The sequence below is a fragment of the Nelusetta ayraudi genome, unplaced genomic scaffold (assembly GCF_046127955.1).
Source record: "Nelusetta ayraudi isolate G7.1 ecotype Tasmania unplaced genomic scaffold, CSIRO-AGI_Nayr_v1 ptg000002l, whole genome shotgun sequence".
Taxonomy (NCBI): Eukaryota; Metazoa; Chordata; class Actinopteri; order Tetraodontiformes; family Monacanthidae; genus Nelusetta; species Nelusetta ayraudi.
In genome coordinates this window covers 7,678,176-7,702,763 of record NW_027466052.1, presented here as the reverse complement: position 1 = coordinate 7,702,763, position 24,588 = coordinate 7,678,176, and the positions used below count along the sequence as shown (strand labels likewise).

General features: G+C 47.2%; 1 protein-coding gene across 2 annotated transcripts; it reads left to right on the top strand.

Annotated features, from left to right (window-relative positions):
• The first annotated feature begins 239 nt into the window (after nucleotides 1-239).
• On the top strand, nucleotides 240-13,018 carry slc17a6b (solute carrier family 17 member 6b). Of its 2 annotated transcripts, XM_076021363.1 has the most exons (13): nucleotides 240-709; nucleotides 825-1,060; nucleotides 2,526-2,781; nucleotides 3,791-3,909; nucleotides 6,123-6,237; nucleotides 7,292-7,379; nucleotides 7,492-7,578; nucleotides 7,966-8,108; nucleotides 8,211-8,360; nucleotides 9,043-9,175; nucleotides 9,558-9,668; nucleotides 10,448-10,575; nucleotides 11,435-13,018. In XM_076021363.1, the coding sequence occupies exons 2-13, from the start codon at nucleotides 987-989 to the stop codon at nucleotides 11,774-11,776; spliced, it is 1,746 nt and encodes a 581-aa protein (XP_075877478.1). In that variant the 5' UTR covers nucleotides 240-709; nucleotides 825-986; the 3' UTR covers nucleotides 11,777-13,018. The 2 variants fall into 2 exon arrangements, with proteins under 2 accessions (XP_075877478.1, XP_075877487.1); XM_076021372.1 differs by having other exon boundaries at nucleotides 240-1,060.
• The last annotated feature ends 11,570 nt before the right edge of the window (nucleotides 13,019-24,588 follow it).

Below are 24,588 nucleotides of genomic sequence, written 5' to 3'. Positions count from 1 at the left end.
CTTTCAAATACGAGCATTGCAGACCTTTTTTTTCTCTTAATACAATAATAAAAAAATAAAAAAAACTTTATTGGCATTAAAATCCCGCACAAATAAAACACAAACGAAATAAACAAAAACCGTAGAACTGACTATGGTGGGCCGCGACGGTGTGTGAAGCATCCCATAATAATTCACGTATAGAGTTTATTCCTAATAAGCCTTTTTGTGTGTATGACTGTTATGGTGAGCCTGGCCTCCACTCAGCAGCTGGCCAGCTTGCCGGACGCCGAGCTGCTGTCGCTGACCTCGGTGCTGAACGCGCGTCAGTTGAAGCTGCGCGCAGTTACAGGAGACACGCGAGCCGGGCTCCCTCACTCCCTCTTTGATTCACTGGAGCCGCGCGCGCACACATACATACACACACACACACACACACGGTCTGCCCGCTTCGTGTTTTTTTTTAAGCACGTTTCTTTCTGTTTCGCCCATTGTCATCCTGACTATTGTTATTATTTCTCTCCTTTTATTTATTGCCATCGGCTCAATCGCGCGCTGCGCGAGGCGGACGCGCTCTCGCACTCGTCTGTGTTTGCGTCGTGATGGCACTCGGCGCGGCTGCTGCGCACCAGGCAGGAGACGAGCTGCTGCTGTTGCTGCTGCCCCTGCTGCTGCTGTCGCTGCTGGATGAGGGCGCACAGCTTCTCTGATTCCACCTCGTCACGGCAAGGTTTGTTCCTTCTCTCTCTCTCTCTCTCTCTCCCTTTTTTTTGACGTAAAGACGCTGTGACTTTTTCCTTTTTTCTTTTTTTTTTTCTTTTTGCCGGACCCTGTTTGGATCGCAGATCTCCTTCCATCCCCCCAGGACTCGCGTTTTCATCAGCACACCGTTTGGTTGTTTTCCGTGTAAGCCGCCACAAGTCGGCCATCCTCGCGTCGTATACCATGGCGAGTAGACAGTAAGACACCAGCGACAGCACAGGCCCTTCACACAACAGACACTGGATATGGAGGCGATAAAGATGAGAGCCGCGACGGGCATGAAGGAATTTGCGGGGAAGGCCCTGGGCCAAATGCACAGGTAAGGAAGGACGCGCGCGTGCGTGTGCGTGTGTGTGTGTGTGTGTGTGTGTGTGTGTGTGCGTCAGAGAGAGAGAGAGCGAGAGAGAGAGAGATTTATGCACGCTTGGTTCGAAACAGGCCACAAGTCGGAGTGAGGTGTCTGTGTTTTCACAACGTGCACGGATCTCGAACCAGTCACGCCTCTGGATGGGAGAGGGAAATTATGCAATCAAGTGCGCGCGTCTGAGTGTGCGTGTGTGTGTGTGTGTGTGTGTGGGGGGGGGGGGTCCCAATGCAGAGGCCTGTGAGCGAAACTCATTATGAGACAGGTTACACATATATATTATACATGTGTATAGGACCCGAATGCCACGAACATTTTTTTTATTATGATGATTATTATTTTAAACTTGGTAGGATGAGATGGGGAGGACTGAGTTACACTGAAGATAGCAGCAGCAGCAGCAGTCCAGCGCTGACTGGCAGCTACAGCGTCCCGTTGCCTGGTGAAATGATGCCATTTATGGGATGTGAAACGTGGAGGGGAATCCGTGGAAATAAATAAATAAATGAATAAATAAATAAATAATTTTAGACGCTGCTATTTTTGATTTCAAGAAAAGACACCGCGCACCGACGCAACTACATGGGCCTTTGATTTTTATTCGATTTATTCGATCGGATTACCTCACTTAATATTATACTGCATTCTTTTATGTTCGTTTCCTTATTATGACAAGCCCATCTTTGCTTCCATTTGCGCATTTTATGTATTAATTTGTATATTTCATCCCGGATTTGCCAAAACGCCATTGACGTGACTTTACCGAACGTAGTAAAAAGGAAAGGAAAAAAAAGAAAAAGGTGGTGGAAAGAGGGGGAGGTTTGGGGGTGGGGGGGGGGGGGGGGTGAGGAATACCCACCGCCGTGCGTCTGAAGCACGCTGCTCGCTCCCGTGAATGCTAATAAGTGAGAAAGTGAGCCGGCTGCTGCAATGCGGTACAGTCAGGGACATGACCGCCACATTTTGGTGTCACATTTGTCATTATTTTGTTCTTGCCCACGTATAAATCATTTTCCTCGACACAGCTCAGTATGGTTACAAATTCAGTTTCTTATTTCAAATGATGACAGCGTGCAGTGAGCACAAACAGTTGTCCCCCCCACACCCCACCCCTTTAGGGGATATGGAGGACCTCAAGCTTCTGCAAGGCAGACGAACATTATTTTTGATTCACCCAAATCAGGATATGACGAAATACGGAAGGAAAAAACATGTCTAGAACAGAAAAAACACCAAAACAACACAAACAAACAAATACGATCTATAGCTAAGGTGATACACAAAACATTGGCCTTTTTAATGTTTCATTTATTTTTAGGGGTTTATTTAGGGCTCCGTGGTGTGCATGCGTGCCATATTAATGTTGTATGAAGGTCGCCTGATGCCAGACAGCGTCTCCACCTGCTGTCGCTGCCTGCAGGGTTATGGAGAAGAAGCAGAAAACCGGCGAGGTGATCGAGCTGACGGAGGACGGGCGGCCCCGGGAGGCCGCCGAGAAGAAGCCTCCCCTGTGCGAGTGCAACTGCTTCGGCCTGCCGCGCCGCTACATCATCGCCATGCTGAGCGGCATGGGCTTCTGCATCTCCTTCGGCATCCGCTGCAACCTGGGCGTGGCCATAGTGGGCATGGTCAACAACAGCACCATCCACCAGAACGGCAAAATCATCATCAAGGAGGTCTGCGCCTCCTGACGTACACAGCGACGTAGGCAGCAGCAGCAGCAGCAGCAGCAGCATGCTCCCGCACACGTGGTTCTTATTTTAGCAGCGCCGGAATAAAGAGGGGGGAGAAAAAGGCGCAAAAACACGTGATGGGGCTCCACGCGCTGGGAGGAAGAAGGGCCTGCTGCTGTTGTGCTAATTGGGATTTGAGCTGTGAAAACGCTCCCGTGCAACAATTACGTATTTTCTTTTTTTTTTTCTTTTTTTTTTTACAGATCACAGCCTATATGTAATGCACGAAAAAGACTAGATTCCTAGATAATCTAACTAGACTAAACTAAAAAAATATATAAATATTTGTATATATTATATTTTTGCATCCTGGAGTATTTTATTTTTTAGTTTATTTTTAAAAACAACAACATTCAAACGATCAACGACGTACCAATAAAGGACTCTGATTAAGATGACAAATAACGATAAATGAATGAATAAATGTAATCTAGATTAGTGCCGCCGTGTTTCAAATAGCAGAAGGCCTCCGTTGACAGCGTTCATTTAGTTTGAGAGTTAAAACTCACTTTTAAATCTTGTAACTTTTGTACTTATGTCTCCGTACTTGATTTCATCGCAGATTATGTTTAAAATAGGTGTTAAAATGGAATCCGAGTAGGCCTATATAATACATGACGTTTACACTTGCTAACCGCAATAACCGTATAAATATTGAGCTCGTTACTATGTCTCATACTGTGAGCGGACTTGCGCGCAATTCCCTGACAGTGCAGGACAGGCGATGGTTTGAAGGTGAGCTCAGTCTGATCGAAATAAAACACTGGCTGGCCTTTTCAATGTACAGGCCTGTCCTCAACAAACGTGGCTTTATTTATTTCCAGTTATTATTGAATTAGTTTATGATGACGTCGATTCCGTCTTATTGTTATTGTTATTATTATTATTATTATTATTACTATTATTGTTATTGTTACAATAAAATCCGAATGGTTTCGTTTTTGTGCACCAGAAAGCCAAGTTCAACTGGGATCCAGAGACGGTGGGGCTGATTCACGGATCTTTCTTCTGGGGCTACATCGTGACGCAAATCCCGGGAGGATACATATCCTCCAGACTGGCTGCAAACAGGTAACGGCAGCCCTGCACCCTGCATGCGGATATCATCCGTCCCAATAAAGGCCTTTTAACAGCATTATTATTTATTTGCTAATTTCCTCACCTCATCTTTTCAGGTGGCATATTTTTGAAAAAGAGAAACCAAAAACAGCGCGTAAAGAAGAAAAAAAAAATCAAGCAGAGGAGTGGTTTTCTTCTTGAAATAATAGAAACCAAACGAGGTGATATCCTCCTGCAATAAACACCGGCGCTATTCTTGAGTTCCCCAAAAAAGGGTGAATCCCCAGTCACGGTGTGAGAGTAGAGTGAGTCAGGCCGGGCTGGCAGCCCTGCAGCCCCCCGGTGTCAGCAGCCCCCGGCGTCAGGGCTGTGTGCCACCTGTTAATGAGCTCCCAGGGGGAAGCCGGGCCTAATCCGTCTGTCTCTCAGGGCATGGATGGAGACCGGGCTCTGTGCCGCTGCCAAAGGCAGGAGGACAGCCACTGCCTCATCGTCACTCACTCATATTAAAACCTATATGGTGCGCAGAGAAGGAAATCTGGTCGTATGATATCGGTGGCCTTAAATGGGGCCCGTGGAGGCGTTGAAAGGCCACGTTATATATAAGGAGAGATGAGGAACAAAGGACACATTGTGAGGAAAGGCGACTGCTAGAAATATGAGGTGTAAATTGACACACACACACACACACACACACACACGTCCAGTGTGAGGATCTTTAATCAAAGATCTTCTATTCCGACAATCCGTGTTCCTCGCTTCTCTTCATGTTGACTGAAGGCGTAATCGAATCAATTTGGTCGCGTGCCCAACATGTTCTCTGTCGGATTAAGGTCTCCCCCCCCCCCCCCCCGCGCATGAAAAGAGGAGTGGAGCAGGGGGGACGGGGGGGTGGGGAATCAGAGCTCAGTGCTCGAATCCGGCCCTGCTTCTCCACATGCGCCCCAGCTGCTCCCCCAATGGTAGAAACATAAAATCAAAAATGTGCATATAAAGACGAAAATAATGGAGGATGAATCGTGATCGTTCTGTCCACGACACTCAACGACAAACATGACAGGAAGACCTTGATGCAGGGCTGTCAGACTCAAATGTGGGGCAAAAATGTAAAACCTGCAAAATCGCAGGCCAACATTGATAGTTATAGGAGAAAAATATTCCTCCAGATAGAACAGTGAACCTTTTCATATGGACCCAATATGCTGAATATGGAACAAGCAAAGCTTAATACTGTGCAATAAATAACGTAATATTGCACACATACAAAATTGAATTTCAAATAGAAAACAGCTCATCAAAATAAATGAAATGCAAATGAAAACAGTATGCTCCTTTCTCCTTTTTATTTGCAGTCTTGTCATTTAAATTTCGACAGTAACCGTTTTGAACGGGCTAATGATACATTTAAAAATAAAATAACAATAAGCCAATTAAGTCATAATAATATCCTTCACTGAACGTCCTGATTGACGTGCTAAAATACCATGTGCTGTATAATATCGGCGGACCACCAAATATAATGATATAATTTGACCCGCGGGCCAGAGTTTGACACCCCTGCAGGCTTAAGGCGTGAGAACAGCAGGGCGGGCCTTCCGCCAACAGACGGAATCACGGTCGCCTAGTGTGTTATTTGCTTTTTACGTAAGGCGGGATCCGATCGTGAAGCTTCGCCGAACACATTTCAGGAGACGGTGTCGGGGTGAAAGCCGTTGCTAAGCAACATGCAGGCGGCCGTTAATAGCGCGCTGCTGATGAAATATTAAGTTCTCCTGACGTCAAAAGGCCGCGCGAGGCGGCGGTGGCGGCGGGCCAATCAGAGCTGGTGGGAGAAGGTGCGCGAGCCGCGCGCGGTTTGTAGCTACGTGCCGCAGCCGGGAGCCGAGATTTGAACTATAGAAGGATTTTTCTCCTTTCAATAGGCGAAGCAAAGGCCTCTGCCAGTGGAAAACAATCGATTCATTTCCATGAATATAGGCCTTGTTTTCCAGCGGATGTAATTTCGCCAATTTTTATTGAATCATTCATAAATAAATAAATAAATAAATAAATAAACAAACAAACAAATAAAAGACTACAGTCAATTTAGTCCATTGTGCTTACTTTTCGTGCACTGTTTCCAGGCTACAGCTAATTGTAATGACACATCGATTCAGCTCGGCTAAAATATGAACCAGGGCTGACTTGTATGTTCCTACATGTAAAGTGCCGCCTGTCGTTCCCAGGGTATTTGGTGCTGCTATTGTCCTGACCTCCACTCTCAACATGCTCATCCCCTCTGCTGCCCGAGCGCATTACGGATGCGTCATCTTTGTGAGGATATTGCAAGGTCTGGTGGAGGTAAGCCGGGTTGAAGATTGTATAGTGTGTGTTCAAAGTATTCCCTCTAAAAGCAGAATATAAATGTTATTGCGATGATCCCATCACAGTGTACACTGTGCCTGTGCAAACATTCCTAAAAGGAGGGTAGAAACACTGATGCAAACTAGAGGCTGGGATGGGGGGGAATGCGAGATGAGCTGTATTGATCGAATTTACTACAGCCGAGAGGACAATCTGGTTCCGGTTTCATATGATACACACTAGAGCAACATGCCAGTGTGCAAACAGATGGAGAAGAAAATACTGAGAAACATTCACACACGTTTTAGGCCTTTTTTCTGAAGCGCTACAGAACACCAACAAAAATATGTATTTAAAAAAAAAAACACCCTCAAATATAAAAAATCTAAAGTTCCAGTTTGTAGTGGTGATCAAATGGAATCTGCCATTTATTTCGTACCCACACATATCTTCACCGTAACCAGATGATTTGCAGAAAATACAAAAGGAAAATGAAATTCTAATCATACACTGTATGCCGTCACACAGTTGTGGCGGCGGCGCAGCCGGACAGCCCCTTTGCAGTTTGTGTTATGCGCTGACATGGCTTGTTCAAATTAGTGGCTGATGAACACTTAATGGCTGCGCGGCTGCTCGGCTCCACGAGCCGCTCATCTCGCAGGCCATCTTTGCTCACGGCGTCGTGAAATTTGCTCATGTTAATTACAGAAGGTGAAAATGTTAATTCTTTTTTCCCGTCACATTAGAGAAGTGTTGATTCAGGGTAAATTAGACGGCGAATCCCCTTGGATATTTTCATTACACGTAAGAACAGATGTATTCTGTGAGAAATAAATAAAAACACAAAGGTTTGGATGCGTAAAAATAGCCAATATTGTTGACAAATAATGTTTGTGTTGGCCCTGTCAAATGCGAGCAAATAATGTGGCCTGGGATTTGTTTGCTTGTTTGTTATTTTGGAAAATGCTCTTCAAATGTTTTTCCCATTGAGAAATACACCAGCACCAGTACAGTTCTCTTGTTTATGCTGATCTGCATCCTGTGCATCCAGGGGGTGACCTACCCAGCCTGCCACGGGATCTGGAGCAAGTGGGCTCCTCCACTTGAAAGAAGTCGTCTGGCCACCATCTCATTCTGTGGTAAACAAGTCTCTCTTTTACGCACAAATGAATGGGGCTTGGGAAAAATTTTGATAGATCTTCTAAAGAGGTCGATTAAACTTCTTTCTGGTGTAACACGTGTACATTTCAGGCTCCTATGCTGGCGCTGTGATAGCCATGCCGCTGGCCGGGATCCTGGTTCAGTACTCAGGCTGGTCCTCTGTCTTCTACGTCTACGGTGAGCTAACTGACGAGGCCTCTGTGTGTTCAGCAGAAGGGCAGGACTAGGTTGAATTTTGTGGGGGGTAAAAAAAAAACAAAGAAAAAAAAGACAAACAACGATAAAAAGAAGTGGTCAAGTGTCCGCAACGTGGAGTTTGACACTCTGAGAGCCTGTTGAAAGTCAAACGGATTTATCCTGGCGGGACTGTATATTGATTTTCTCCCTCTGATGTTTGGGGCGTGTCAATAAATCTCTTTCTCGCTGGACTGAATAGCTTTCCAGTCTGGGTTTTATTCTCTCGGGCATTTTTGGAAAGATCAGGCTGTCAAACTACTCACAGCGGAGGTCAAATTAAGCTGCAGCGATTTGCGTGGTGACCTGAGCTCTGCCTGTAACACGCAGGATGTTTCGGCATCTTCTGGTACATGTTCTGGATATTCGTGTCTTACGAGAGCCCTGCCGAGCATCCGACCATCACGGATGAAGAACGCTGCTACATTGAGGAGAGCATTGGTGAGAGTGCCAAGCTAACGGGTCCTGCTGAGGTGAGGCCATAACCTTCATGATAGGAAAGACCGATCTTGGCTTAGCAGTTTGTCTGGCAAGATAAATAATAAATGAAAAAAAATGTTTGAATCCGCCGCCAGAAATTCAAGACCCCCTGGAGGAAGTTCTTCACCTCCATGCCTGTCTATGCAATCATCGTGGCCAACTTCTGCAGGAGCTGGACATTTTACTTGCTGCTCATCAGCCAGCCTGCCTACTTTGAGGAGGTGTTTGGCTTTGAGATCAGCAAGGTGAGCCTCCAGTGATGCCGGTTTCGGGGAACTGACGCGCATGGAGCTTCGACTGTGTGATCAGTGCGCCAACACTGATGTTTACCAGCAGCGTGTCTGAGAGCAGAATCAGTCTCATTCACACTTTGGGCCTTACATATAAATGATAAAAATATATCTCCATGTGAAAAGTAACTGCTTCCAGTGCTCATTATGGGGCAGAGCTCTTTAAAATAAAAGGTTTTAACAGCAAACAATTCACTCCTGAATTGTGTTGCCCCGAATGAGTTGCTTTCGGGAGAAACAAAATTAAAATCTGCAGAAATACTAAATGATGAGCAAAATTACTGTTGCTTAAACAGTACGGTGTATCGTGATGCCACCCAGCAGAAAATTCATTTAGTTTATTGTGTAAAAAAGGGAAACAAAAAACTAAAATTCAAAGTGTTTCAGATTGTAGGACATGAAAGGCCCTCTGAGGTGTAACACATGGAAAAAAATAGATCACTACTCTTCAAATTACATGCAAAATATACATTTCAGCTGCTCAAAGCTAATAATTTGAAGTGAATAAATTAATAAACAGACCTGTCCATGTCCAACATGTTCAAATATCTCATAAAAAGGGCCTTTAAAGAAGAACACATTGAAGATTCAAATGTTTCAAGCGACACTTTACGCTGCAATATCATGCCGTCTGCAGGTGGGCATAGTGTCGGCCCTCCCTCACTTGGTGATGACCATCATCGTGCCCCTCGGCGGCCAGCTGGCCGATCACCTCCGCAGCAAGAACATCCTGTCAACCACCAACGTCAGGAAAATCATGAACTGTGGAGGTGAGAAGCCTCGCACTGCGGACGAAATGTGCTTTCCCACACCTCTCTCTCTCTCTCTCTCCCTCCCTCTCTCTATCTCGGCGGCTCCGAGGGTGTGACTTTCACTGCGCCTGGGCTGCCAGATGGGCCTTCGGAGCCAATTGTGTTTATCTTTGTGTTCGATACTTCAGCACAAGTTGGCTCTCCGGCCGTGACTGTGCATTGATTTCATATCTGTCACTTACGTAATTGAGTGCAGACAATATATCATGCGTAATTCAATTGGCACCGGGATGGCCAACAGCCCGTGGGCTTTGTGTGATTTACCCTCTCCCTCTGTGTGTGTGTGTGTGTGTGTGTGTGTGTGTGTGTGTGCGCGTGCTGTGCTGTCTGTCTCTGCCAGGATTTGGCATGGAAGCCACATTGCTGCTGGTGGTAGGATATTCCCACAGCAAAGGGGTGGCCATCTCCTTCCTGGTGCTGGCAGTTGGCTTCAGTGGATTCGCCATATCAGGTTTGTTGAACTGAAACGGCGACGTATTATTTGCACAATATTTCCCAGTAATTGCTCTTTAACTCAATCGCTGCAGCCGCCATTTTCTTTAGCCATCATTTTTCCGACTGCTAACACGGCATTAGGTCTTTGGAAAAGTGCGACTGGCTACGGCCGGCTCTCGAGTAAATCCATGTTAATAAACACAGATGCAAAAAAAATCAAATTAAAAACAACTGACTGCATTAATAGTCCAACAAAGCAACATCCAGCTCGGTCGGCTGTGAAGGACCTCAGTGACTATCTGGCAAAACGAGCCTTTCATCGGCGTTCATTCATTCACTCGCTCGCTCGCTCACTCGGCAGACACTGATATTGTTTGTGTTTAGAAAATATGAGGCAGAGGTCGGCTGCGGCTGCACACGCTGTCGCTTCCCAGCTTTCTTCTGCGATGTTTAATAATTCAGTGCTGGCGGCCCCGCGGGAGCAGCCGGCTCACGAGGACACTCAGTCATTCAGCCAGTCAGGGTGGGGGAGGGGGTGGACGTGTGGCCGCGCCTCACACTGTCTGCAGAACAGGTTGCTGCCTTTTCCCAAAGCAGTGAGGCTGAGGTGGCTGAATACTGCTGCTGTATTTTTTTTTTTTTTATCTTTAAATCTACATCTTTTGTCCCCAAAAACTGCTGCCTTCCCTTCCTGAGCTTCAATCATATTGTAAAGCATCATGTCCACAATGTTTGACCTACAAACGGTAAATAGATTTTTTTTTTCTCTCTTTTGTACTGTTCTTTCTCCATCAGGGTTTAATGTCAATCACTTGGACATTGCGCCGCGCTATGCTAGCATCCTGATGGGCATCTCTAACGGTGTTGGCACTCTGTCTGGGATGGTGTGCCCACTAATTGTTGGTACTATGACCAAAAACAAGGTGAGGACTTCGCCTCATGCAGGCCACATTTCTTGCAGACTCATCTAACAGATATTTTTCGACTTTCAGCCAAATATCTAGAAAACAATATATTATTTTCACCTTCTGAACCTTCCTACCATTACTGTGTGGGCGTGGCAGCAGGATAGAATAGGTTGACGAAAAATAAGATGCATATTTACATCAGATAAAAGGCTTTCTTTCAGCCACTGATTCATTATCTCTGCGGCAGCCGCTAACTGAATCATAATCAAATGCAAATGTTAGGAAAACAGAAAAAAAGTGCCAAAGCTGGCCCGTATATTTCATATCTTCCATGAAAGCAGCTTCCGGAGATGTGCTGACAGAATGCTCAGGGACTTAGGATCTGGATTAGGGATGCAAATTATCGATTCATTCATTAATCGTTAGTCGATTGACCTTATCGATCGATTAATGATTAATTGTGGCAATTTTTCCCGAGAACCTAAATTTCGCAATGAAAAATGTGTAAGGAAAACATTATGTAACCCTTAAATAATGTTGAGGGTCCAATGTGACCAATTTTTACATTAGAGAACAGTAAAAACACCCTGAACATTTATCCTCTGACTTTAAGTTGACTTGTGCTGGGTATATTATGACCATCACGGTATCTACAGGTGAATTGCTCTTTCCTTCCACTACACTGTTATAATGTTATAATGATATTAACTAACCGTGTAAAAAATTGGGGTTATTGATTGCGACTCATTTAATTTAATCGATTAAATTCTTAATCGACAATTACTCGACAATCGTTTAATTGCTAACATCAGTAATTTCTTCCTTAAGATCTGAATCATGTTGACGCTTGCATTCGCTCTCCTTCTCCCTCCAGACTCGGGAGGAGTGGCAGTACGTGTTCCTCATCGCCTCCCTGGTGCACTACGGGGGCGTGGTCTTTTACGGAATCTTCGCGTCGGGCGAGAAACAGCCCTGGGCGGACCCGGAACTGACCAGCGAGGAGAAGTGTGGCTTCATAGACGAGGACGAGCTTGCGGAGGAGACGGGCGACATCACTCAAAACTACGGTGCCTTCGGAGGTGCGGCCAAGTCGTACGGCGCCACCACGCAGGTGAACGGAGGCTGGGCTTCGGGCTGGGAGAAGACGGAAGAGTACGTGCAGGAGGAGGGACAGGCGGGAGGCTACGGATACAGGCAGGATGAGGGATACTCCTAGACCACACACACACACACACATTCACCGACAGATGGGTAGATTTATTTTCTGTGCATCGTTTTAGTCTAGTATGAAATGAAGAAAAACAAAAAGTACTACAATCCATCGATGTGTTGTTTGCACAAATCCTACAAAAAAAAAGAAACAAGAAAGAAACAAATCTTAAAAGTATCAACTTGCTGTGGTTTAAAAGAAAAGTGACTAAAGTTTTTACATATTTGAAAAATAGAGGTGTGCCGCGTACGAATTGGCAGTCTGTAAATGTATTATTATGCATATTGAGAATAGATGTATTTATTTGGAGTGCAATTGTGTATTAATGTGAACGTTATTCATTCCATCAGCCGAGGCTTCGTGTTAACACTGAAGCCTGTGGGGTGACAGGCCAGGAGCTTCCCGCCACCGCGGGCCCTTTAACCATCAGAGTCAGTGCAGCGACCCACAAGCCAGCCATTCCAGTGTGTGTACGTACGTGTGTCCGCACAGCGTCGTGAAACAGAAAGTAGACACTCTGACGACATAGATTGTACTGTAACTCTGCTGACCGCACTCAGAGTAGTGTGTCCTCGTAATGCACAATTTGATGACTTTTGTTTTTCTACCACCGGCTTCCGTGCGTATGTCAAAGTGCGACCCGACGTAGAGGCTCTCCGCCAGTGACTTATTGACTCGTGACAATGTGTTTGGATGCACTCGCTTAAAAAAACAAACAAAAAAAACAAAAACGAGAACGAAAAAATAAGGTGCAGTGTCTGTCAGATGTTTGCTATGTGTGACCTGTTTTATACCACAGTACCTCCATGTAGGCCAGCGTTTACTTTGAGCTTCTGCAGCCCTTCACATCTCGGCAGTGCAGTGCAGGACCGAAGCTACTCTCCATCACATGCCACACCTGTGGAAATTCTTTATGTAGCAATGGACTCCTGAAGGATTTGATTCTAGTTAAGAGATTTTTGGTGATACAGGATATTATGAAGGGGTTTGTGCAATGTGACTACCCAGATAAAAATATATTAAAACATAAAGAGTGACAAACTTATTTGATATTTATGAGATGTGAAAAAAATACATGAAAAAGTAGAGAGTAGATATTTAACTGATAAATGAAAGGTTTCGGGGAGCGTCTGCTCCAACTTGTATTTATGACTTGAAAACAATCAAATAGGTCTATTTATGCATCATTCATTGAGGGTTTTCAGCTCTAAGCCTTCGTCCTCACGGTGTAGCTGTGGTTGGATGGGAGAATGCAGCCTCCAAGGCCTCATGCAACAAAGCTTTCAACCAGAATGATGGCCAGAAATCGTGCTTTAGAAACACAAACCCCGCTGGGTCAGTACGAGCAAGATTCTCTTAAATGGGTTTTGTGGTTACATTGCGGAAAAACCGCATTAGAAAAAAAATTTTTTTTTTCAAAAGGCCTTAGTGCTAATTTCAGACTGATTTGTGTGTAAGACATATATAAACAATTCTACTAAGATCCATGAAACTGAGGAAAGACTAGCAAATGGCAGCGGTATCTATATTACAAAACTATCGCTCAAATCATAAAAGAAAGGGATTTTTTTTAAAAAATGGCAGACATTTCTAAACAAACACGTTTACATCTGCCAATATGCTGCACTGGTTGCACAGACAATTAAAAAAAAAAGCAGCACATCGACTGTGACGTGGCAATTTAAAAGGGTGCAATATGTGAACAGAATAGAGATGAATTACTTAGAGATTTATGTTCCTGCGAGGACCTTATTGACGAGTAGGAATCTCAGTAGCAAACACCGACAGGGGACCTCTCGCTCTGCACTTACACTGGCTGAGGTCTGAAGGTCTGAAGGGGCCCGACACTGTTTCATTTGCCGCTCGCCAGCGGAGACCAGAAGGAAGCGCTTCACCATATATATGTGTGTGTGTGTGCCTGTGCGTGTGTGGATGTGTATTCATGCATGGAACAATGTGAAACTCGTATCAACAAGTCTTCTCTTTTTTGTTTGTTTTACGTGTGGGGTTTTTTTCTCGTTAATTTGAACGTCTTTGTCTCAGAAACACTTTGATTTCATCGCACAATTAACCAAAGGTGAAGAGCAGACCAGAGTTTTAGCTACGGATCAAAACATCGCAGGGGAACGTTCAGACCATCAGCAGTGAACCTCCCCCTCCCCGACCCCACCCACCTACCCCCAAACTGTTGTGCAGGTGGCAACACACATGACTCAGTGTACAAAGCAATAAACCCATTGTAACAGTTCTGGTCAGACGGTCGTTAGGTAACCGATTTATTTTTTTATTTTTATTTTTTTTTATGTCTTTCGTTGAAAGGTCGTGTGTTTTTTGTGACAAAAAGTAAAAACGACATTAGAGAATAACAATTGTAAAGAAGCAAATATATATATATATATATATATACATAGATATATATGTAGACAACGATAGTAATAGAGTCCGACGCAAACGTCTCCGAGCACAAAGGAGTGCGAGTGGAGTTTGTGACAGGGCTGCTCACCAGATGAGAATGATAAAGCGAGCTCCACGCCAGGTGGAGATCTCGTCCTCTTCATGTTTTCTGTCTTTGTTCCAGTGTGCTGCCGTTTCTCTCTCTATCTCCGTCCGTCCGTTCGTCTTTCGTTTGGACTCACCGTCCCCGCCGCCCTATTTAACCAAATGTACCTCCTCTGCCTTTTTTCCGATTTCATCGACACGACGTTCGCGCGGAGGGCAGTGCGGTCGGAACCGCCCTGCGTTTCTTTTCCTGCAAAGGTGACAAAAATGTGCAGCCTGAAGTAGTTCTAAAGTTTACTGTTTCGTGCCTCTGAAGTTGCAGTGTGATTCTATGGCTTCTGTTGCTGTGTATATTGAGAGGTTTGTTGATGTACAAAGTAACTACGCTGTATCCCGTTTTTTATATATAAAAAAAAAAAAAAAGTACAGAAGAAAAACTGTGTGTCCTTGAGTGTTTGTGCTGCTAAGAGACGAACGAGTGAAGAGTGATGACAAGTCCCTCGCAATTTCTTGCACATGCCAGGAAGACAGGATCCGAATGGGTGTGTACACGGATGCCATTCGGAATAAACCAGCTCTCTCTTTCGGAATGAGATTTCTTTCCGAATGGACCGTATCGGATCAGAATCTTCCGATTGACGTGTTTACGTGAAGCTTATTTTATCTGATTGGGCCTTTATTCCGATTATTTGTGTCCATCTAAACATAGCCAATGAGTTGGAAGACCTGATGTGCTCCCACAAGACGTGCACATTAGACCGACCACTCTAAAAGGTGATCACTCTGTAGGTGATTAGGAGCACAAATAGTTCTGTTTCTATGTGTGACCCTGTCTCACAAACTAGGGGTGATACTAGGGGTGTGACTATCTAGTCACACTGGTCAAGATTTTTGTCTTTTAGCTTTTTCAACCTGTAAAAACTTGGATTCCACTCCAGCCTCAGATTAAAGCAACATTGCACAAATGTGCATTAATACAAAGCATTCGCACATATGTGCAAAATCTCATCACATAGTGCATTTGCAGTATGATTTTTCCAAAATTCCTCTTTCAATGCTTTGGGCGTTATGCTTTTCCCCGGTCTTTTATTCAAGATTCAAAGGAACCTTATTTTCGCCTCCCTTGGCTTCACAGCAGGCTCCTCAGTAGATCGGGTTTTAGCCGTTCCGCCAAGGCCACAGGAAGTGCATCGCTAATAGCCGCCCTCCTTCCCCCAGCAGTGGAATCAATAGGGTCAGTCCCCAGTGTTCGGCTGGACCTATTGACTGTTCTAACCTCTTAATGGAGATGGGAGGGAGGAGGAGCACTTATTGAGCCATTTGGAGGTGTTACTTGGATTCAGGCGCCGACCCCTTTCTCCACCTAGCGAGCGGCGCTGCTTACACGTGGTTATCAGGGGAGATGCGACACAGCAAAACAAAGCAGCCTTGGTATTCAATAGATCCAGTAACATTGGAGCATTCACAGCACTCCCTCGCTGAATGCTAATATTGAATCAGTGGGATTTTTGCGACCACTGAGGGAAAAGACCTGGATTTAAAGAACGAGTCAGCAGGACAGCCATTCCAAACAGCAACAGTTTCCACAATAGAGGAAAAAGACTAAAGAAACTCTCACTGTGGTGTAAATAAATAATGTTTTTTCATCAGCTGGTAGTCTTTTTGTCCTTGCTTCGAGTTAGCATCACGCACAGACTCCTGACACCGGGGGTCTGCAAAGGGTAGAGGAAAAGCGGTCAGAGATGGAAATGCATGTGTGAAACTTCGCCTGTCAGCAGCTGTTGAGATGGAACCCGGAGAAACGCAGCATCCAGCCGACCAATGGCGACCCGCTGCCGTCAGACTGACTGTGACGTGTATTACCGGCAGAGAAGTCAAAAGTGGGAAAAGAGAAAAAAAAAAAAAATCAAACGCGGCGTCATATGCATGAAGAGTGCAACGCAGTCCACATATCTGCTCTCAACCTACACATCTGTGTTGGTTCCTGCGGTTTGTGTAGCAGTTAGTCGAGAAGAAACCCCCCACCACCCACCCCCTCCACCCCCTCCACCCCCTCGAATCCTCAGCTGAACATCAGTGACGTCAAACAACTCTGCGGGAACTCTGAAAAGCCCAAGGTGACACACACCAGCGTTTGATTGACGCACGACTTCCAGATTAGTCAATATTAACAGAGAGGGGGGGGGACAACAACAGCAGCAACGACAGGAACAACACGCCCTCTCTGACGCAGCTCCGTCCGCACGCTTGCGACCCCTTGTAGCGACTCACCTCACTGCCTCTCTTAATTTGACAGCTACGATGAAGGTATCAGCAGCCGCCCCTACAGAGTGTTTTCTCGGAGCCAACCAGCCAGAACCGCAATTCCGTCCCGGTGCAAGTGGGGGAGGCGACCCGTGACCTTTCGCGCCCATCAATCTGCCCGCTAACGAGCGACGCATCGCCGCCGCCGCCTCTTCTTCTTCCCGAAGCCGCTAATAAGAAAGAGGCAAATAAGAAAGTCACATCCGCATCTTTCTGCATTAGTGCGTCACGCAGCGAGCCGGCCAAACCCTCTCACGACTCCAAATGTTTTGCAATGTTTGTTTTTCCGCCCATTTGCAACACGTCTACGTGGGCGTGAGTGTCAGCAGGACGCACGCGCATATGTTGGCCGTCTTACACGGCCGCTGGGGCTGTGGGTGGAGGGCAGGTGCGGCTCCAGCCCCCCGAGAGGGGATGGGGGGAGCAGGGGTGGTGGGGCAGCAGGAGGGAGGAAGGGAGGGAGATGGAAGCCAAAATCACTCTTTAATGACTCCGGGGCCGAGCCCGTGCTGTGCTCGGGGCCCCCGAGACGCCCGTGTCGCTCATAAATAAGCTCCTCATTTGCACAATGCGCCTCCAGCAAGCGCTCGGCTCAGACATGAGGCTGATGAGAGCGGCGGCGGTCCCCCGGAATGGATATCGACCGGCGACGAAGCAGGATGCTGCAGGATCAATTCAGGAGTTATTGTCCACATGCATCATGTACGAGGCTTTAATTGGATTTTGGTTTTTTTTGTTTTTTCATTTTTCAAACGCGTCAATTATTCAAGCAATTTGAGCTTTTTCCTGCTCCTGCTTTGTGTAGAATGTCTGCAGCAGACAGTTGAAAAGTTTGTTTTGGGGGAAGGGAGGGGAGGGGGGGGGTGTGTGGAGTTGTAGACATGTGCAGCGTCTGTCCGCAGTCACACATGTCCACACGTGAGCGGTGACGCATGCGTGCGTCACGCCGCCGTTGTCGGCTCAGGCGCACGCAAGCGGACGAGCAAAGTGCAAAAATAATAATAATAAAAAATATCAAATCCGGCGTCAGTATCATGGCGCCCAAAGACCCCGAATGATCCTGCAAACGACGCTGGTTCACGCCGAGTGCGCGTGCGCCCACACGTGCGCGCCCACATGGAACGGCCGCCATTGGCTGAGAGCTCGGCGGCGGCGGCGGCAGCGGCTCCCTCCTTCCAGCACAGGTCAGGCAGCATGACTGGCTGCACGCGCCAGCCCTCAGCGCCTTCACCGCCGCTGTTATATATTTAGCCGCTGCCTCCGTCACACCCCGCCCCTCCTCATCCTCTCCTTCTTCTCCTCCTCTTAGTCTTTCTGCTTTTATGGTTTTTTTTGGTTTTTTTTCTTCCGTCCTGCGCTCCGCACCCCCCCCCCACCGCCCCGCCAGGAAGTGCGTCAGAGCCGCGTCGAGGGGGGAGCCTCTGGGGCGCGGCACTCCGATATTACCAAGTCGGAAAGTCTCATTGATTCGGCCGCCGCTGAGATCACAAACATGCGCACGAAGCCAAAGCCCCGCTGAGCGTGCAATTTATTTATTTGTTTGTTTGTTTATTTATTTATTTATTTATTCATGCTGCTGCCTGCTATGTTGCAGTGCGAGCCTCGCCCAAGTCATTTGTGTTCAAATGTGACGGGATCCAGGACAAGGATGGAAAAGGAAAATAGAGTCAACACAAAAAATAAAAGAATGACTTGTTGCTATATTTTTTTATCATCAGGGGAAAAAAATTCTATACGACAAAATGCCTCATTCTGATTGGAAGGTAATCGAAAAAAACAACAACGCAGTTGCAACACAATTTGCTGCAGAACAGATAACAGAGAGCAACACTTTGAAGTTTTTTTTTGAGCTAATGCAGATGAAGCACTTAGAGCAGAGCGTATCTGTGTGTGTGTGTGTGTGTGTGTGTGTGTGTGTGTGTACCCCTGTGTCGGATGCTGGCCTGTGTGCCATCAGTTCGCCTCTTAATGCCCTCTCACCAGATGGGAGCTGGCTGTAGATGTGTGAATGAGAGTGCATGTGCACGTGCACTTGCGCGTGTGTGTGTGTGTGTGTGTGTGTGTGTGCGCATGTTTGCCTGCAAAACCTAAGCATGAGGCCTCCTTTTGTCCTCTTGCCTGTCACTGATGGCTTCACACACACACACACACACACACACACACACACACACACACACACACACACACACACACACACACACACACACACACACACACACACACACACACACCAAATCTCATTAAAAAGTGAGAGGTGGGGGGTGGGGCTTCATCGTGTCTTACGGGACTGAAGGCAACGTATAATAAAATAGATTCGCTTTACACAGGCGCTGTGTTCCCAGCGATCACTGCGCCGGTGCTCCTTGTGAGAGGGCCGCTGTTCAGGAGGGCGTGTTTGATTTCAACACTATTGATTACGCAGCACAAAGCACGTGCTGAAGAATCCCTCCCCCCCACCCCTCAAAAAACCAGCCGCCCTCTGCAATTTGCGCGTCAAACGGCGAGTCGTAATTGCCGGGCAACAATGGCACCGCCGAGCCCCTGTTTACACACTGCAATTTACTCATTAGGCTTAAGTGTCGCAATTGGCAGCGATTACAGCCCTGCCATGGCAGCGACCCCGGACCGTTGGCTCGACCAATTGAAAAGTGAACGCTGCATCCCCTTCACCTCGTCTCATCGGCGAGGAGCTTAACGACGTACCTTGCGTGGCGCTAACAGATTTCCTTTGGCGTCGACGGCGTGACGGACTACTGGGAGGTGGGGGGGGGGGCTGCGCCTCTAAGAGCGGCGACCTTTTGTTAGGAGCGTGTGGGAGACAAGGAGGAGGCGGACGGCGAACACGCCTCCGACACCGGTGGCGTCCGAGCGGCGCTCCGTTGGTTTTCTCATTGGTGCCGACGCCCCTTAGCATGTTGCAAAATGAGCTTCTCTAGCATGGAGGGGAAGAGGAGGAGGGTTGGGGGCGGGGGGCTCAGAGGATGTTAAATTGTTCAGGGGTTGAAGCCATGGAGGCCAATCCAATCCAATCCAATCCACCGGAGGAGGAGCAGCGAGGAGGTTGAGGGCTGCAGTGGAAGAGGAGCAGGAAGTTACTCAGTGTCTGTATGGTCACTGGGAATGTTTTTTTTAGCATCTGTTCATTGTTCATTCAAACTGTTTGACTCATGATTAAGTTGTATCAGAGTTCTCTACAACGGAGTACTCAGTGAGTACTGAGTACTCTAACTGGTACATGCTTCAGGAGGAAGGATGTTTTCCTATGAGTGCACACAGAACGTGGCAGGAAGCTTGTTTTCATTCTTTTTCTTTCCTTCCTGTGGCAATAAAACTGCACAATCACTCTTTACCCAATTCATTCACTTCCACCTATTTCACAGTCAACTGTTTATTTTTCACTCTGCTAAATTTGCACTATGTGTTTATAGCCGTGAAGAGAGCCTTTTCTTTTCTTTTCTTTTTATTTTTGTGCATGCTTCTATTTTTTTTGCACTATGTACAGTCCTGAGGTTGAATGGAGCACTGTTAAGGGATTAATAAAGTATTCTGATTCTGATTTAATTTAAAAAAAAAAAAAGCTTAGTCGCAGTGAGAGAAGAGGATGTGGAGGAGCAGAGGGTCGGACGGAGGCTGGTGATTGGCCATGGCCACCCCTGATGGGAACAGCCCACAGGGGAGGAAGACCTTTTTTTTTTATTGTTTGGCTGAATTTTTCATTCATTCATTCACTCCAAACTGGCGGCGCGGCGGGAACACGAGGCAGACTGGAAGCGAGACGCGGCGGCCGAGGCCTCGCGCTAAAACGGAAAAAGTTCAACATCGTGATCTTTGGCTGGCGCCGGCTTCCTTTCCTCCAACCGCTCCCTTCCTCTCCTCTCCTCTCCTCTCCTCTCCTCTCCGCTGCTCTTAGTCACTCTGTCACTGCTGCATGGTGACTCAGACACTGCGGCGATGCTGCACTCGCAGCGATACACTGGATGAGTCACACTCCGAGTCCCGACACCGTCCACCCGGAAAGTTCCCAGCAGCGGGGAGGCGCCGGGCACAACCACCCAGCGCGGCCAGTAGGGGCGCCGCACCTGTACCGGTCAAGATGGACGTATCAAACGCACCCCTTTCCTACCCTCCAGCTTTCTTGTGCACAGGCCTCGCAAACAAGCTGCTGCTGCTGCTGCTGCTGTTGTTGTCAGTTGTTTGCCCTCTCATCACCTTGACAAGTCTGTCAATCCTAACACACCTACACCTTCACCCCGACTCCGTCCGTCCGTCACACCGACTGAGCCTTGACGGACGCAGCGGCGCAAACATTTGTCAGACAAAACGAGGTGAAGGGAAAAAAAAAGTTTGCTTCTTTTATCTTCTCGCAGTGAAAGTTGTGCGTCAAAGTTCGCCGCGTCGTTTTGGGTTTTTTTTTCTGCCGACTCGAGAGTTACAAAACTCGGACATCCACGTCGAGGAGGGGAGGGGACGGGGGGGGGGACGGGGGGGGGCTGCGTGAAGGTGACAGTCTGGGGTGGAGTTGAGCTCCGGCACCTGGGTGCGGCGAGTGCGCCGCATGTTCCTGCCGCTCCCAAAATAGCAAAGTTGCATTCAAAGAATCTCCAAAAGGGGAGTTGTGAATAATTGACACGGCGGCGCGTCATCCTTACTAGAGAGGCTGCTGGCTGGCTGGCTGGCTGGAGGTGGTGGTGGTGGTGGGAGACCGGGGGGGGGGAGTGACGTCAGAGCGCCCCCCCCACCGTCTCATGGCCGCCTGCGTTAGGTTTTGCCGGAGGAGTTTGGAACGGCGAACTTTGAAGCACGCTGCTCGCTCCCCTCGCTCCCCTCGCTCCTCACCGTCTCTTCTCGTGCACGCCCATGTGTCAGCCAGGGTCGCGGGCGTGCACGGCACCCACTCCATTGATTTGTGTCTGCTGCATGTTTTTTTTTTTTTTTTTTCATTATTATTATTATTATATGTCCTTGCCTCTTCTCTCCCTTTTTTCCCGCTGTTTTACCCCCAACACACACACACACACACACACACACACACACACACACACACACACACACACACACACACACACACACACACACACACACACACACACACACAGCTCCTCTGTCTTTTGTCCTTGTTTGTAAAACTGAGATGGGTTGCTATGGCGACTGGGATACTTGAGTTTAAAAAGAAAAAAAAGGGGGGGGGTAGGAAGTGGCGAAAGAGAGAAACGTGGTTGTGAGGAGACGCTCTCTGCAGGAACATTGCCCTTTATTTCTCATTTATCCACTATATTATCTAACAGCCCATCGTGTCTAAAATGCAGGCAGACGGACGTGCATCTAATCCCACACTTAGTTGCTTATTTACAAATTACAGCTAATGGCCTAAAACAGGAAAAGAGAAAACCCCTCTCTTGAACGGTTGCCGGTCACCGCCTGGCCGGTGAGGCCGCGATCCTTCATGTGTTGACAGGGGTTAAGCAACTGGCGGCTGATAATACAGCTGTTCCAGGCACTCCATCACCTGATAATTACATTACGCCGCTACTCCATTGCTTCCACTCGGCCCCCGGTAATCTTGTTAAAATCCCAGTGATTGGAATCACAGTGACAGAGAGACGAATGACGAGTGGAAGGCGAGTCGCCCGCGGAGCCCCGCCGCTCGCCGTCCGCCCTCGCCGCCTTGTTTCCCCGAGCGGCGGGGAGGCTTTTGTCTCCGACCGCAGGGCAGCGCTTTGTGCCTGCACACAAATGCTGCGATGACCTTTTTGTTTATAATGCGCTTGTCTACAGCTACAAGGATAAAAAAGAAAAGAAAAGAAAAGAAAGATCTAACCTTTTTATTTTTCCGCTTTCAGTTTCAGGGTAAAGTCACAGTAATCCCCCCCCCCCCCCTCTCTGGTCTTTGATATAATCCCAGATTTAAATCCATTCACCAAGGCGGTACCCCACCCTGTTTATATTAAAGCTGCCTCTTGTCTCTCCTTCTCAGGCTACTACTGGCAGGGGCTCGCGAGGAAGTCGCTGTGCTGCCCTCTGGTGGCCACCATAGCGCACTCCACGCAGGCCTTCCTGTTGCGGGTATGGCTAGTTTGTTGCGTATAAATATAAAAATAAATAAATGATCACAATTGTAGTGCAAATGATTAAATAAAGCAAACAATCTGCATCCACCCAAATCATTTGAGTGACATCAGAAACATAGAATCCATCTCCATCTTCAAACACACCTTAAAACTCACCTCTTCAGGCAGGCATATACTGGACTCCCTCCATGATTGCTGCTTTTGTATGCTTTCATCATGTGACTATTTATATGGATTTTAAACTGTCGTACGGCGACCTTGAGTGCCTTGAAAGGCGCCTTATAAATTAAATGTATTATTATTATTATTACTTGGTTTACTTTTCTGCCCTGAGTCCTGAGCTTTCCACTCTGATGCTGGCTGTGACGGGCATCTAATTACAGAAAAGGTGGCGCCCTGCAGCGAACTGACCCCCTGACCAACCAGCAGCCTGAGCCGCAGCAACCGCTGGTTATTTGTCATGTGCAGAGGTGGCTGACGTGTTTATTAGTCATATGGCTGTATGGCTGACAGCAACGCCACCTAAATGCTTTAAAGGAACAATAATTGCGCAACAGACGGTTTTGACTCATTGGAATTTGCCCGGAATAAAAAATAGTCTAGAAAAAAAAAAAACCAGCTCTGTCAGAACAATGTCAGCAGCAACTATTAATATACGATTCTCATGCACAAATTTCATTCCTTTTTCTGGGAAGTCATGCGAATGCACTTTGTGACATTTCACCCTGAAAGACAAAAATCTCAACGCGCCTGAGAAAGCCAGCTTTGCACTACACAGAGCACACAAAGGCTAATTTCGCTGTGAGTGCACCATCCTCAGGTGCGCAGGTACGAGTGGTGGTGGTGGGGGGGGCGGAGGGGGGAATAAACCAATGCAAAACCTCTTCTAACCTGAGAAAAACAAAGAGAGACGAAACCGTACACGCTTCCCCGAACGCCCCTGGAAATGAGATCGGCTCTAATCTGACAGAATGATAAAACACTTGTGAGTCCCTAATAAGTGTGTCCCCATCTGATGGGCCTCAGGTCCTCTTGACCCAGGGGACCAATTTGAGTGGTGCACAGCACATGGTGCCCCGTGTTGGATTATCGACCCCCACCCACCGGCTCGAGCAGCGCCGCCGCGGCGGGGACGGCAGCGAGGCGGATTAGGGTTGGGTTGTCTTGGCAACCTGAGACGCCCATCTGTCACGTGTGAACTCATCCACGTCGTGTCGCCAAGACATTGTTTTAATTTAATCATTTTCTCACTGCCAGACACACCTCCCGCTGGAGCACGAGAGCCCGTGTCAGCACATAGTTGGCCAGAATGATGGAGGTGTATGTTATTGGTTGTAAAAAAAACAATTTAAATTGCCATTAATGGGGCCTCTGTTTGTTCCCTTGTTTGTTTTCTCTTGTAAATGCTGTCTCTTCTACAACAAAAGAGGGAAAGACAGCAAAATATTTTATTTGGTTTGGTTGGAAGCTCACATTCTGTCCCACATGCCAATAAAACAAAGAAAGGAGTCGAACGCGCTAACTAGGCTGCATTGGAGCGGCGCCAAACTGCTTCTGATTTGTGGCGGAACACACACGCAGAACGTTGACTTCTTTGTGGATTTCCTCCAGCTGGTGGATCTGTTGTGCACCTCCTCCTTAGAATGTAGCCTGGGCACCAGAGACGCCGGGAGCCAGTTTATTAACTCTGTGGGGGCTTCTCACTCATCATTAAAATGCTTCGACGGCTCTTTAAAACGTCGTGAGCACGTCCGCTCCTACACCGCACTTCTTGCTCAAAGGCACATTGGCTCTCGAACAGAGACAGGATGTGATTCATTCTCAGCTTGGCACTCGCTACCTCAGAAGCTTCTCTGGAGCAAAACAGGGCACACACACACACACACACACACACACACACACACACACACACACACACACACACACACACACACACACACACACACA